The 15,907-nt window shown below is 37.7% G+C and overlaps 1 protein-coding gene across 2 annotated transcripts in view; it reads left to right on the top strand.

Annotated features, from left to right (window-relative positions):
- The first annotated feature begins 2,114 nt into the window (after positions 1 to 2,114).
- anos1b (anosmin 1b) overlaps positions 2,115 to 15,907 on the top strand; it is a 51,545-nt gene continuing 37,752 nt past the window's right edge. Inside the window, exons 1-2 of one of the 2 annotated variants that reach the window (XM_015043147.1) lie at positions 2,115 to 2,174; positions 3,739 to 3,850. In XM_015043147.1, the coding sequence (XP_014898633.1) occupies positions 2,158 to 2,174; positions 3,739 to 3,850 (129 nt within the window). In that variant the 5' untranslated portion in view covers positions 2,115 to 2,157. Of the gene's footprint in view, positions 2,175 to 3,522; positions 3,851 to 15,907 lie in introns of those variants that run through there. The other variant, XM_015043146.1, reaches the window with a different exon arrangement.

Raw genomic sequence — 15,907 nt, 5'->3', positions numbered from 1 at the left:
ACTTAGAGCTGAGGAGTTAACAAGCCAAGACAGTCACATGCAGACAAATAGAGTATGAGTGGCTTTCTGTAAAGAGCAAAAGGAAAAGTCTGGTTTTCACCACAGGGCCAATAACAATTCTGCCAGTGCTTCCCAAATATTTATAGTACTGCACTTCCCCTAAATCAAAACCTAGGTGACTCTGTCTGCATTTCACTGCCAGCAGAGATGACTCCTCTGCTAGGGTACAGTTTCATGTAAACAAATAGGTCTTTCAGCCTTGTGTCCTAAACATCACCGCTTGGACTGTGCCTGAAGAAACCTCCACATGGCTCCGATGTTGCTGTCAAAAACCAGTGACTAACACTGTAACTGGCTCTCTGACAGATGCCTACCTCAACACATTCCCCAAGTCTCTTTCCAATTAGTAAATGGTCTTTTATTAGTCCAGAAATTAGCCCTGGAGAGAATTCCCAGACTATAAAGGGGAGTTTGTTTTTCATAGTAGCAATGGTAAAGTGTTAATGTGCCTGGAACCAGCCTGCTGTGCAAACCACGAGGCAGAAATGTTACCTCACTGCAATGTCTCTTGTGATGTGGGTCTCTGTGTAGTAGCCTTGTTTTGATTTTCAAAATGGTAATTAAAATCTCTCTTTGCGAAGGCTGTGCTTCTGGTTATTATATTAAAAAGAGAAAACACGATACAAAGGACAACGCAAATGAATATTAAACGATGATGATAATTCATGGTTTTATCTCTGGTCCAATAATCTAACAATCATATTATTGTTCAACTGCCACCTGCTCTGCATTCCCCTTCAATGGGTTCACCCGATCCTCTCTGCCTCTGCTCACCTGCATCTACTTGAGTAATTATTCCCTGCATTGCTGTCTTCCCACTCAACGTTTAACAGGCTGTTCTTTGTGCTTTCCTGGAAACTTCAAAGAAACTTTAAATCTGAGTGATTTGCATCCTGATTAGTAACATGATATACACAACATATCAAATAATCAGAATGGTATTTAAGATGTAAACTGTGGTGATGTTGTTGACCAAGGCTCAGAACAATAATTACAATATATAATTGTACAGGGAACGCAAACTGGAAATGCAATTTTCCCTGGCTCTGCCTCTTGGGTAGTAACTAGTTCCATTTATTCAGTTACATTTACTTGAATAGCTTTTTGAAAACAAACAAACAAAACTTTTAGAAGCATTTTAACTATTCTGTATGTTTTGCTTTTACTTTAGTAATTTTACTATGAAGTATAGCTACTCTTATTTGAGTAAAATGTCTGGATAATCCACCCACTGATTGAAGAACAAGCTCCAAAAATTCACAAGACACAGACACACAAATGCAGTTTTTGTTAGTTTTATATTGAAATAAACTTGTGTTTCTTTTTCCTGATTTTTCTATTTCCTAATTATGCAATTTATATGAATTACTCTCATTTTGGTCCTTAAAATACCAACATTTCCACATGACTTTATATTTTGGTCCGCCTGATGCACTTTTTAAATATTAAATGTTTTAATCAGTTACTCAATACTTGAGTAGACTTTTTATGTTTTTACTCTTACTTGAGAAATTTCTTGGACAGTTACTTTTTACTTTTACTTGGACAAAAATATGTTGAAGTTATTGCTACACTTATTGGATTACAATTTTTGAGTACTTTACCCACCTCTGCTCATGCCTCACTCTAGGGTTAGCTTATCCCGAGCTACCTTTGTAGTTATGCTGCTGTAGGCTTAGGCTGCTACTTTCTTCTCCTACTACTCTCCAGTTTACACTATCTGCTGTTATTTCAAGAGTTAACAGCATGTTTTCTCTCAGTCTCTCCGTCGTGGTTATGTCTGGTCTCATGTTCTATTTACCTGTGATAACTTCTTGGAGGGGAGCTGAGATATTGCTACCATTAACTAAATGTTCTCCTTCTCCATACTTTTAACTGGTCCTCTCATCTCCCTTGTGTTTACTTCTGTTTTATCAATTTTCACTCAACTCCCTGAGTTTATGTTCCCTCAAAGCTGTTCCACATTCAGTTAATCAGTCTCACCCGTTGTCACTCTAGAAATTACTTCTCCCCTGACACGGTATATGTTCTCTGTTTATTTACTACCGCAGGTCCATTGTGCTAAAGGTTTCACCGTGTGTGCTATTTTTTCCTTGCATGCGTTCCAATGTGTTGTAAGTTTTGACTTGTTTTTGCATTTTTTGTTAAATTACATGCGGTTCTGCCTGACTCCTGTGTTTGTTTGGGTCCACTGCCAACACACATCATGACAATGTCTTTATAGGCTCATAGAGTACAAAATGCTAGGTTGGTAGTATGCAAGAAATGCAAGGAGAAAAACTGTTACTAGACAGATGAAAAGTTTCAGATATGCACAGATGTTGCATATATACTGAAAGGACAGTTAATTAATTTTACAGCATTTGTCAAGATGTTTTAGACAATTATGGCAAAACATGCTTTTAGAAATCGTTTTATAATCTAAGGTCATGTGCTTGATGCTTTAAGACCAGAGCTGGAGGCAGTGTGGAGATCTAAGCAGAATTTGATGTATAGGCCTTCTAGAATACATCAAACACCAAACTCAACTAATATCAAATTTTATAGCTATGTTGAAATATGTGAGCATCGTCTAACACAGAGAGAGATTCTCTCAAGAGAGAGAGATTTGGGGGAAAACTGCTTTTTGGTTTGCTGATGTACCAAGAACTGCTAAAAGTTGGACTTAAATCTGAATGATCACTTATCACTACTGTTATCAGAAACATCTAAATCATAAAACAGGACAATTTCTACCTGATCAAAACTTTTTTGTAGATTTTTTTTTTCAGTATGAGAAGCTTGATTTACCAGTGGCTTGAGGTGGAAGTAGGCAATCAGATGAAGTTATATGGGTTAGAAAGAATAAGGTGCAAAGATGATAGCCAAACTCTTAACCTGAGTAATGGAGAGACAGATGAGTTGCTGATGTTTGGGGTGAAATTGGATGCATGGATTTGATCCAAATGAGGACATTTTCTGTTTATCACTGTTGGGTTTGAGAAAGCTACATGAAAACCAGGCTTTGACTTCTTATAAACAGTCTCAGAGGCCAGGGAGGCACAGGAGGTTTCAGTAGAAAAGTAGGGCATCATTAGCATAGAAGTGGGAATTAATTATTCAGATAGCTATTTTCAGAAACAATAACCACACTGGAACTTAAATCAATAGTTTATGTAATTCTATTATCAGTTCAGCTATAGCTTTAAGTTGACACAGGACGACATATTTCCCCAGCTGCTAATGCAGCTTCTGCAATTAGTAGTGATAGTGATGCGTTCACTGTTACTAGTGACCTCCAAGGATGGAGAAGAAAATACTTCAAATTCCTGATGAGGAACAAGGAAGAAAAGTGATGTAAAAAAGGCAGCATGTTTGCATAGTAACTGAAGAGAGTAGAGTCTTAAGTCACAATGATGATGGTAATCAGGATAATAGGGACTGAGAACATTAGAGATCCGCGTGGCGGTGGTGGGAGTGTCCGCGAGCTGGGTAGAGCCGCTCCACTCCCTGCTCGCGCTCAGATGCTTGCATTCTTAACTCACACGAGAACACACACTGGCACGAGAGGGAGACGACCGTCGTTTCAACTTTTATATATACATTTGTTTTGGTTGTATTTTCTCACGCTGTGATGTCAGTTCCTCGAGCCGTGCTGGTGTTGCTCTGCGTGGTGCTGACTGTGGCACGTGCCCGCAGGAGTTCTCCGGAGCCGGATGATGTTCAGGAGAAAGTCAACAGTGCCAGATGTACGTCCAGGTGTCTGAGTCTGCACATGACGCAGCTAACGGCAGCCTTCAGACATATTCAGGTAAATACTTCCGTTGTGTCTGACGCCCTTTGAGCCAGTCGCCTGGAACAAATAGCTGAGAACTGTTCTAAAATGAGAACAAGCTGTTTATTATTACATACTAAAATTATGGGGCAAGAGTGCGCAAACAAGCTATTCTTTTATGGTTTATGTCAAATTACATGCAGTGCTTTGCAAAAAAAAGTTCTTACTGTTTACATTTTGCCACGTTTGAATGAGAAGCATCAATATATGTTTCTTTTTCGTGCTCTACTTTTTCACAAAGTAGAGCATAGCTATGAAGTGGAACAATAAGTATGCATTATTGTATTTAATTCACATTAATCTGAAAAGTTTTAAGTGTGTATTCAACCCCCTGAAATTTAGTACCCCAAATAAATTGGTTGTGTGAAATCTACAGAGATTTGTTTGAAAACATTAGCAAACAGACAGCATTATTATAAGAAAGCAACACACCACTAAAGTTCAGGATAAACTTGTGGAGAAATATAATCCAGATTACATTAAATATATAATAAAGGTACAGTTTTATATTGTACCTGAAGCTTTGGGCATCCAATATTACAACATTATAGCCTGGTGGCTCTGGAGGTGCTGCGGACATCAACAACCCAGCTGGGAGATTCTGTTTACTGGGTTTTTTTTGTCGGGTGCATCAAAATATTTTTTTTTTTCTGATAGCCATTGTTGAAACAGAGCCATGGGAAATTCCACTTGCAGCTTCACATAAACCATGTTGGGAACAAAGGAACCACGAGGAAGAAGTGGAGGAAAATTACCTCTGCATATCACCCTGAACACTACAAGTGAAGCATGGCGGTAGCAGCGTCATACTATTAGTCAGTAGGTGCCTGAAACTTTTTGGGAAGATGGGAGTAGGAGAAATAACAGACTACCCAGGAAGAAACCCTTTCTAGGTTGTAGGAAAGCAATTTAGCAACTTATTTCAAAGCATATTCATGTGTTAGAATGGTCTAGTCCAAGACCAGATTTAAATACAGTTGAGAATCTGTGTGAAGACTCAAAAACTGATGCTTTCCATCCAACTTGACTGAACTTAATCTATTTGGCAGAGATAAATACGATTTTTAGTGAATATCCAGAACAGACTACTGAGTCAGGGGGCAAGTTTACATAATCCAAACTGTACATTTTAGATTTATTTGTTAAAAAAATTAATACAACTTCTGAAAACCATGTAACATTGTCCTTCTTCTTCACAATTGTGCACAATTTTATGTTGAGCTGTAGATCTAGTCACCATAAAATACAATGTTTGCTCTCAGATCCTGCAATTCCAAAAGGGATACAAATAATTTTTGCAAGGTACTTTACCTCTGTTATATCCTTAACTAACAGCATATAGATGCTGGATTTCTTCTCTAAATTAATGTAGTACACTGAAAATAGCAAGAGTCTTGTTCTTGATATATTAAAGTCGCTTAATATCAGCTTTGTTTACCTGATTACTGTTGTAATATATATATTTTTAAATGCATTTTATTTTTGTTTTACTTGCATTAGACCAGAGAGAATGTATTTCAATAGCCTCCTTCCCCTATTTATTCTGGACATGCTGAAGTACAGGTGCCTTTGTCTTTTCAAAGGCAAAATGCAACAGCAGAGAACTGGTTTGTAAAAGTGGAGACAGAAAAACCCAAACTGGTTAAAGAGTGTATTTAACTAAATGTTGTCACATATAATAAAAACAGCAGAGATGTGAAAATCAAATGGCCAGCGAATGCAATCTGCCAATTATTTTAATTGATTAGTTTTAATCAATGAGTAGCTGGTAAGCGAAATCAGATTTATTTATTTTTTTTCAATCTGTTGAATGAATACATGTGGTGTTTTCATTTAATATGAGGTGTTTACATTTAATAAACACACCAACCGACACAGATGATGCACTTTAATTTTCTTTTAAATGAAAATCTTAAGGTTTGAGCAACATGCTTCAAAGAGGGAGATATTATGCAAATGTCACTTTTTTGAGCTTTATAGGGTTAACCATGGTTATGTGAGTGTTACTTTTACTCATTCATGTGTAAGAACACACATGAATGTTTGATAAATTCATGAATTTCCAGTGGCTTAACACCTGTTCCATTTGGCCATGCCCATTTTTCTATTTCATTGAACAAAAACATATCCATAGTGGCTGAATTTTGAGTTTTGACTAAAGTCTAATTTTGACTAAAGTCCAAAGGGTTGGAGTCCCAGTTGACGGCGTCTCAACTAAAGTTATACAGCTTTTTATTTCTCTTTCTCACTGTTTATGTTTTAATGATGTTTTTTAAATCTCTTTCTCACATGCTGTTTTTATTTTAATTATGTAAAGCACTTTGAAATGCCTTGCTGCTGAAATGTGCTATACAAATAAAATTTGATTGATTGATTGAATAGACCTTCACATGTCTTTTCCTGTTTAGGCCTAAAAATGTGAATAATTTTGAATCAATTATGACTGGTCAAATCGAAAGATAACTGGAAATTGGTACTGCTGAACAAAAGTGTAATTGGTGCATCTCAAAAACACAGTGATCATAAAGTAGAATTGTTGTCAAAGGTCATATTTCCTTGTTTAAGTAAATCATTAGCATTGTTTATGTGCCTCAGTGAGCCACAAGCCTAAGCAAGATTCATCTTCTATTGTAGGATTTTTACTGGGTTAGTGTACACACATTATGTTATTCAATGTTTTTTTTTTGATACAGCATCAGTAAATTTGTTATTTTTTATGCAGAGTGAAAAATGGTAAGTCCAGCACTTGACCTAAATAATTCATCAGACAAAGATTGCATTGTTGTTTTAAACACTGTTTATACCTGGAAATGTGGGCCAAACATTTCAGTGTTGCACAGATCAATGGCTGGACTTACTGGGGCAAAGAAACACCTGAAATATGTTTGCTCGTTACTTGTTAATTGTTCACAAAATTGCTCATCTGACAGAAAATTGTTGGCTCGTGTTCTGTGGGCCTTTGAAGTGAGGAATGTTAGATTAACAGGGACATTAGGACGTTACCAAGTTTGAAAAGCCACTTATCGTTAACGGCTTCAACATGTGCATAGTGTGTAGTGGGTGGGAAAGTCATTAACCACAGAGTTCAGTCCCAGTGGCTCTGAGGTATATAGAAGAGACTGTGTGCATGCGTGTGTGAGTGTGTGTGTTGGTTTGCATATGTTCATGTGTAAAAACCGAGGTTGGGTCTGGTCCTCATCCTCCCAGAGTAGACTCCAACACCTGCGTACTGGGTAGTGGGGGTGGCCCCTGGATGCCTTTGTACCATTGAGATCAGTGTGTGTGTGTGTATGTGTGTGTGTGCATTGCTGTATATGTGTGGTTGGGTTTCTGGGACAGAGGTGTGAGAAAGGGAGTATTTGGTATGAAGATTATGGAGTGCAGTTGTCAAATAGGCAACATCACACTCCAGCGATGAGAACAAAACATGCAGAGGTTGTGGCAAACAGATAAATCACCCTCTGGGGTTTTGTTTTACAATATTTTTTTTGCAAAGTTTTGGACTTTGGTCTGAACTTATGAGGTCTTTTCTTCTTAGTCATTTTCTAACTTTGCAAAAATGCATGCTCTTTGGACAGAAAAAGTAGTTTTGTACAGAGAAAAATATTGCATAAATAAGGGTTTCTTTTTACTCATCACTTTACGTTCATATAAGGCTTTAAAAACAGCTGTTTTAATGGCAAATAAAGATTAGGATAAAAGGTTAAAATAATTTTAGTCATTTCTTAGCTGATTATGCCTACATAATGTTTCACTTATAGTTTTTATAAACAAGGTGCATGCCAATTTTTAATACATTTGACAAGTTTGTTCTAAAATGAAATTCAAAAAGCTAAACTCAGTTGCACCAAAAGGTATTCAACTTGCCCTACAAATGAACAAATAGTTGAACCCAAAAAGAACAACCTCTTGTAATAACTTCTACAGTCACAAAAGGATTAAACCCCTTAATGGTACATATTTGGTGGTTAATATAGTAAAGAACCTTGTCTAAAGTTTTGAAGATCTTAGAATCAACTTTTCTATGTTTTTGGATCAATAGCGATAAATGTGTTTGAGCTGAGGCCTAGAGCCCTTCAGGCTTTAGTACATAAATTCCTGTGGAAAATGAAATACCAGTGACTGCTTTCATCAGCTCTTGCTACAGGTGTTTTGCACCTGTCATTTTGATCACCTCCCTCTGGCTACATATAACTGAAATACGCAAATACTTGAGACTCCCTCTAAAACTGTGCATAAGTGCCTATTTTAATCTTTTAAACAGCTAATATATCTTTATATGAACAGTGGAAACTGTCTTCTTGGCACTACCACAGAAGTCAACATCCACTGTCTTCCATATCTTTGCTCTTGGACTGTGCAGCCAATAAATGACAGGAAAATTGAATGGCGCCCTTGGATTGGCTGTGTTGTAAACGGTAGCCCGTAGCGTCATGTCTGGGGATTTCATCGTTCCATGCTGCATTTTCTTTTGAATATTTTGGACATGCTCAATGAAAAATCAGTCATTTTCCACTGAACTATCCATTGACTTTTAAATTGTATTTGGAATGTATTTATGTCATTTTTGATTTTGTCTGTGTCATTCTTTTTCTTGATTAATTTAATTAATTTATTATGCTGCCATTGAGAAGTGCCAAACTGTTTCTGTCATTGTTTTTTTAGACGGTGACAAAAAAGGCGGTTCAGTAACATTTTCCAGAATATTTCAGAAATAGGTGAATCGACAAAGACGAACCATCTTTGTAGATGGCCACTCACACTGAGCCAGGTTCTGATGGTTCAGGATTTTTCCTTTAATACATTCATGCTCAGTATGAGGGATTCCTGCAAATTGAATTGAATCGAAATTCTGTATATGAACTACATCTGTTTGCATTTTAAAGTAAATCAGGGCTACCTAAATAAACTAAACTGAAGGGAATTGAATAGAGAACCTATGAAGAATTGTCAAGAAGAAGATGAAAAACCCAAGAGCCAACAATACAGAAAAGGGTACAAGCTTGGGTTGCCATAAAATAAAAAACACAGCCAATCCATTAAGAAAACAGAAAATAAAATTATTTTATCAAAAGACAGACCACCTAAAGGGAATCGGAGTGGATGTCTCTGAGTCATTATGGGGTGGGGAGAGGCAATCAAATACTTGTGTAGATCTGTAACCAGACGAAAATCTCCTCAGCCACATCACGGAGAACATCATCATTCTTTGCTGCATTTATAGGGCAATTTGGATTGCACACACTGTGATGGATGTATAAGAGTGATTCTGTGTTAAAACAGGAAAAAAAACAACTTCTCTTTTGATTACAACTCCAGCAGTTGTACCATCAGTAAGGGCAACCATCTGTACTCCTCCTCTGTCATCACACTGTGATACAAACACATACACACATCGCTTCCTCTGGCTTCCTGTGGGTGAACTGTGTTTTTGGCTCATTCTCCCCATCAGTTTGTGTGTGGCAAGCGTGGAGCCACTAGAATGTGAATCACCAGTTTTCTATTTACACCTCTTTCTGCTGCGTCTCTGGGTTTTCCACTAGTTTCCCTCGTATGGAGTAATAGCGTAATTATAGTTCTTTCGTGTGCGACAGAGTGCACATGCGTGCATGTTAGGATGCTGTCATATTCCCAAATTCTTCCTTGATGTAAACTTCTAAGAATAAGGGGGGAAAAAAAATCCTGCCTTAGTTGTACAGCTGGAATTTTTTTGTGCATACACGAGGTCAGAGTCATGGTTTTGGAAAAAGTCTGGATGGACTTTGATTTAAGTGTTTTCTTAGTCTCAAACATCTATCTGCCTGTCTATCCATCCACTCATCCATTGTTTCTTCTGGCTCTGTAAATTAATTCGTTGTAAACTGTTTTGTCTCTGCTTTTAAAATGACTGAAAACTTTGGGATGCAAACTGAAAGTAAAAAATTCTGACATAAACAAAGTGTTTAGAAACCCTGGACTATAAGAGTCCAGGGTTTGGTAAATATACACAAGTACAGCATGATTTCTCGTTGGTGAAGAAAGTGTTAAAACTCACAGTGTACAGTGGACACCTACTTGCCTACTTGCTGTTCAGTATTCGTAAATTTACCTTCTCATGTTTTTTTTCTGTGGTATGTAACTCAAAAGTATTCACAGAAAATTTGCTTGTTTGTGGAGTTTTTGACCGGGCATATTTAAAACATTCGAAAGAAAATGCAGCTTTGGAAACTGTAAAACCCAGATCCAAATGCTACCTTACACCCTACTGGTCGGATTTTACAAGCAGCCAATCCAGATGCACACTTAACTTTTCTTACTACTGATTGGCTCTACCCTCAAGACGGAAAATAAAGAAGACCTTGGATGCTGGGTTCTGCCATAGTGTTTCCATTGTGTGTTATTATGCATATAAAGGTATATTTGAACTATAACAGGCATTTTTTAAAGGTTTTACTGGCTCTAGTGGCCTTTATTTGACAGTGGGTAATGAGAGAAGGGGAAGACATGTGGCAAAGGTCGCCTGGCCAGGAATCGAACCTGTGATGGCCACGTCGAGGACTAAGGCCTCCAAATGTGAGTTGTGCTTAACCCCTGCGCCACCACAGCACATTTCTAAGAATTTTCAAAGCGAGTCTCAAGTATTTGCAGATTTCAGCTGTTTGCTGTTGCTAGTGATCTATAATTTCCTGTGAAAACCGGGGTCCACTGCAGTTGGGATTTTGTTATAATTGCAATAAATGCCACAAAATATTGAGTTCAGTTATAAGTCCATAATATTACCCATCCCTATTCATGTGGCTGTGGTGTTGATGACCCAATGGTTTGAGGTTCAAGTCATTGAAGTAGTTTGTGTTTTTGTGCATTCATGTGGGTGCATTCATATATCCTCTGTGCTCTGCGGTAGGTAACACTAATCAGTCCAGAGGCTAGGCATGCTGGGAAAACAGCTAAAGACAACCTCTAGGTCAGGTTGCAAGGGGGCAGATAAGGAGACAGAAGCAGGTAGACAAACTTGGTCAAGCGTGAAGATGTCCAAAGGAAAGTAAAGACGGTGGAGCAGGCAGGTGTTTCAGACATACTTGAGGACAGACATCCTGACAAATAGATTCACAGACCAGAGAGGTTGACTGATATGTGTGCAGACAGCAAGCACAGAGACAGGCATAGGGGTGAGTGATGGCAGCCAGCAAAGGTCTGTGTGATTCATTTTAAAGATAAAGTCCATGCAGCTTTGTGATTGCCCTGTCATTTGATCAGTAGCGCAGGACCAGGGATAGATTAGTAGATTTAGCTCTTATTAGAAACCAAGGAAAGAAACTCCAAGGCAGGGATGGGAAAACACACAGCTTTGTTTGTGACTGGCAGACAATAACACTCATTTTTGTTTTGATTAATGTGTCCTCCAATTTTTTCACTAATCCAAAATATCTTCCAGAAAAAAACAGTTTTGACATTTCATTGTATAAAACTTGACCAGAAGTTTTTTGTTCACACCTGGCTTGTTTGATACTAATCCATTGCTGCATCTGCCATTGTTTTTGAAATAGCTGCAAACCGCCATCACAAAGGCTAGAGCTAAACTCGCTGACTCTAAGACACATACACACGCGGACCTCCCTTTCCCCCCACACACAGACTGCAGTGAGGGCACCCTCTGTACACACAGCACAAAATGCTATAAGTTTTGCTTAAAATTTAAGAAAAATAAAAGATGAAACCATCAAAAATTGTGTTTCTGCAGGCCTGATGAAAAGACTTTCTTATTTTCTCAAAACAGGAATGCCTCCTTACATGGGAGACTACTTTTGTCATTGATTTTTTGTGATTGCTTCTTGGTACAAAATTAAGTTTAGGTTACCACTAAAGCATTGTAGTGTCATGTTAGCAATTGTCATGTTAGCATTGTCAATTATATTTTTTAAACTAATCTTGCTTTGTGGAAGTGTCCAAATTTAAAGATTTATGTTTAATATTTACTAGAAAGGGCTTCACTTATACTATCCATTCAATATTTCAAATCAACTTTAACCTTTGGTATTAAATCAACAAGTACACTGGACCACAGCCTATTTGCAGTGCAGTCTAGGATTTTTCTTTTATGGCCTTCTGACATGGGAACACTGACCAAATAACGTGGTGCCTCAAGACAACAATAAAAGCTGGTGAATTAACTTTTGTTTCTGCGTCACAGAAGATTGAAAGTTGCTGTTGTTGTCTCTTGTATTTTGTAATTTTCTTTGGTAACCGTGTTTGTGGTAAGGGAATTTCAGGATGGAGAGTGAAGCTGTGTTTTGGACAATTGGTCCCTTTTACTGTGATTCTTTCCTACAAATGTTTCCACAATGTTAAACAACACCATTATACTGTTGCTAATTGTAAGCCACAGACAGAGTGAAAAATGGAAAGATGGACAAACCACTTTGCAGTAATAGGATGTGGAGCACCACAGTGCTATCTTTGACACATAGCACTAAAACACTTGCATAAACTAATTAACTGGTCTCCTAACCGGAATGCTGACTTATAAATGTGATATTTTTGGGAAAGACAATGTATATTTTGCTGGGTGGAAGTTAGTCATAATCCGTCACACAAACAAATAAGACGCACCGTAGCTGTGTCCTTCTGGCCATCTGGGTGTGATTAGCAGGAGTAATGCATCATGTTAAATAGGCTTTCTACTGCAGCTCACCACAATTACACACAAATAGACACACACACTCTCTTTTTGTCGTTGCATCTGGAAGAAGTGTAATTTATGTCTGACTCCGTCTTTCAAACAGCGACGGGGGTTTGCAGCTGTGCGCGTGTACGGTTCTCTCTGTGTGGTGTTTGTGTCATTGGATAAAATCAAGTTGTTTTTCCTCTAGAATGATTGCTGTTGACTGGGCAGCCTGAGATCCATGTGGAAGCCCTTTAGTGTAAATGCTTCTGACTCAGTTGGTCATCTTGGATTCTGAAGACTCTCTTGTGACAGATTTCTCTAGTGGATCTCAGACCTAAAAGTGTGTTTTTAGGAATAAACTCCAAACCATCATCAAAATGCAAAGGCTGTTTTGCCAGGTTTTGTTCTGTTACACCCTTTATCCTTTGATAAATGACTTTGAAAAGTGAAAGCTATTACATATATGGAAATTGTTTTCCCTCAGTACCAACCTCTTTATCGGCTAATGTGACAAATTTTTTAACATATTGATATAAAAAGTAATATTTTATACATTGAAAATGTGTAGGGCTAAAACATCACATTGTCATGGTCAATATAGTGAGTTATCAGTCAATTTAATAATTTTAAAACAAACATTTTCTTAAAATTGCTCCTAAAATGCACAGTCGGTGATCTCAAAAAGCAGTGTGAGAACATGGACGGTCTTTTGTGGAGAAGAAATATACTAATCAGTCATGCCCATGTAACTTGGATTAAGTCCCATTGCTGGACCTCAGTATTATTACAGTTGGTGGAAGATGTCATTAAAAACAGTTAACAAGAACAGGAGTCGAGCCTTGAGTTATTATTGCTAGGTTACATAATGAGGGAGATGCAACTGTGCCTGGCAGTATGTGAGGAAAGTGATCATTCCAGACATCTATGTAACCATAACAAGTGCTACTGCTTCATTTTTATTCTTTATTACACATCTTTCTATCCTGTTCCTGCTTTTTGTAGTCCTTTCTTCTTGGGTAATGATAGCTTAAAGGAACCTGCTATAATAGAGTCAAATTGTTTGTGTTCACGCTTCAATTAGCCTGGTAAAAATCGGCCCCATGTCCTACCCTTTGCTTCGGACAGATGGTCTGGACTTTCAGCTATTAAGAAACAATTCCTTCCTGGAGACGTGGGACTCTGCCAAGGTTTTAAATTTTACCCTATCACTAGTGTTTGCCTACGATGCATGTAATGCGCCAATTCAATGCTATGCAGCTTACTGGAAATTGCCTGTGCTGTAAACAACCATCCTCCACTGCGAGAAGAAAAGTGTCAAATTGAATTAATGTTAACTCATTATTTGGAAGGGTGACCAAAACATTGCAGAAAATCAATGTCATTGTTAAAATGTCTTCTTCTGCTTACTAATTGGCCTGGTTGAAGTTCTATGAGAGGGATCCAAGTCAATGGGAGAAAGCCCAGACTGAGCTGTGAAGTGAGATTTGAATCCAGGAGGATAACATAAGAAGGCATAGCTTACTATGGACTGCAGGTGGCTAGCATATGTTCTCCTGACTGAGTTCTGTTTCGTTTATCCAAGCAAAAGCAGAATAATGCATTTTTTTGTATTTTTCAAAAGATAGAGGCCTGCCTCCATATATACAATACTTTCTGTCCTTGTGTAGCTTCTTTTTCAGCTTTACTTGACACAGACTCGTAAGTTGTATTTTCAATACATAATTGCGACATAATAAGAGTTGAAAAAGTGAGTGGAGATGTACATGGTGCTCAAGTGTCAATATAATTATTAAGCTAAAGAAGGTAGCTTTCAAAGGAGTCCTAGCATCAAACTTTATTGGAAAATAAACAAATCGTGTGTAGCACTGAAATGCAATAGTTTTTAACAGATAAACTCAAATTAATCATATTTCGCAACAAAAAGAACAGGTCCATGAATGGGATACCTCCAGAGAAGGAAGCTCACATATAGCTTAACCATTGACTTATTATCGTAATATAGCAGAATAACAAAATATATATTGTATTCTTTTTCACTACCATTAGCCTCTATTTATTGCTGCCATAACTAATATTTATTGTATTTTTTTCCTTAGCCACCCTCTTCCCAATCTTCCTTTTCTTTTGCTCCCAGACCTTTTCCAACATGTGCAGCTGTTTTGCCACAGACAGATGAGATTGCTGAAAACGTTGCTTTGACCACTGTCTAATAGCAAAAAGGCAGACAGATCTATCTAAACTACTCTAATTGTTTCTGACAGCAAATGTGTACCATGAAATTGACTTGTGATGAACGCATATAACTGCACATCCATTTGTTCAGGCTGAGGCTTGGTGACTGATACTGAATTTGTGAATGGCAAGAAAACAAGAAAAGGAAAGAGAGCGTGAATAGAATAGGAAAGATGGAGATTTCAGTCCAGCAGCTTTAGGCCTGTTCTGTGAAAATCTGGAGATGTTTAGTAACCTTTTACAATGTCCTTAGTTTTTTTTACTGCACCCCTCCCAGCTGATCATTGCAATCACCATCAAGTCCTTCCCTGTCATTTTTGATAGATTTGACAGAAATGTGGGAAGTTAGACGGTCCAAATAAAAGACAGGAGTGACAGAGTGACCAAAGGAGAATATTCTGGATGAGAAGCAACAGGAGAAAGTTTAGGGAATGTGTTCCATGCGTTTGTGTAACTCAGATTTTGTTACTGCTGTTTCTCCATCCATCTCCTAGTTGATGAATGTTCATCCCACCCTGATCAGGGACCTCAGACCGAGACAGAACAGAACGATACAGCAAAGATAACAGTAGTTTTGGAGAAATATTAGGCTCTCTTTTCATGAGAGGAAATAGGTTTATGACAAACATGTTTTACAGTCCATCAGAGAAGTCCAGCCTCCATCCACTTAAGAAATTAGGATTGAAATGAAATAGGATTATAGTTCTCTGCCATTAAATCACTTTCCAGAGATAATCAAGAGTTGTTGGAGGACTGTTAGTTTACACACACCAGAGATCAAGTGATATCTTTATTTTGGTTTACATTAGATTATTTTCTCTACCAGTTAACTTTGAAGATTAAATATACTGACTACATAAACATGTCATGGGTTGTGCCTCTGTACTTATTTTAGCACCTGTCAATAAAGTGTGCCTAGTCGATTTGCCAGGTAGAAGGACAATGGGAAAAATAGCTTATGAAATATTACTTAGACAGAATTCGTCAGCGGCCAGGTTTTTTCAGAATGTAGATATTTGCAGCAAAATTAATGTATGAATTTGGACTGGCTGTGTACATAATTTAACTAAGCATGAAAATACCTCAAAATCAGGACCAGCATGTAAGAGTAATTGGAGTCAGAAAGTCTCTTGTGGAAATGGCAACAAAGTTTTTCC

Source organism: Poecilia latipinna, unplaced genomic scaffold, assembly GCF_001443285.1.
Source record: "Poecilia latipinna isolate Pla-1442-1.1 unplaced genomic scaffold, P_latipinna-1.0 Scaffold618, whole genome shotgun sequence".
Lineage (NCBI taxonomy): Eukaryota > Metazoa > Chordata > Actinopteri > Cyprinodontiformes > Poeciliidae > Poecilia > Poecilia latipinna.
This window is presented reverse-complemented; position numbering and strand designations above follow the sequence as displayed.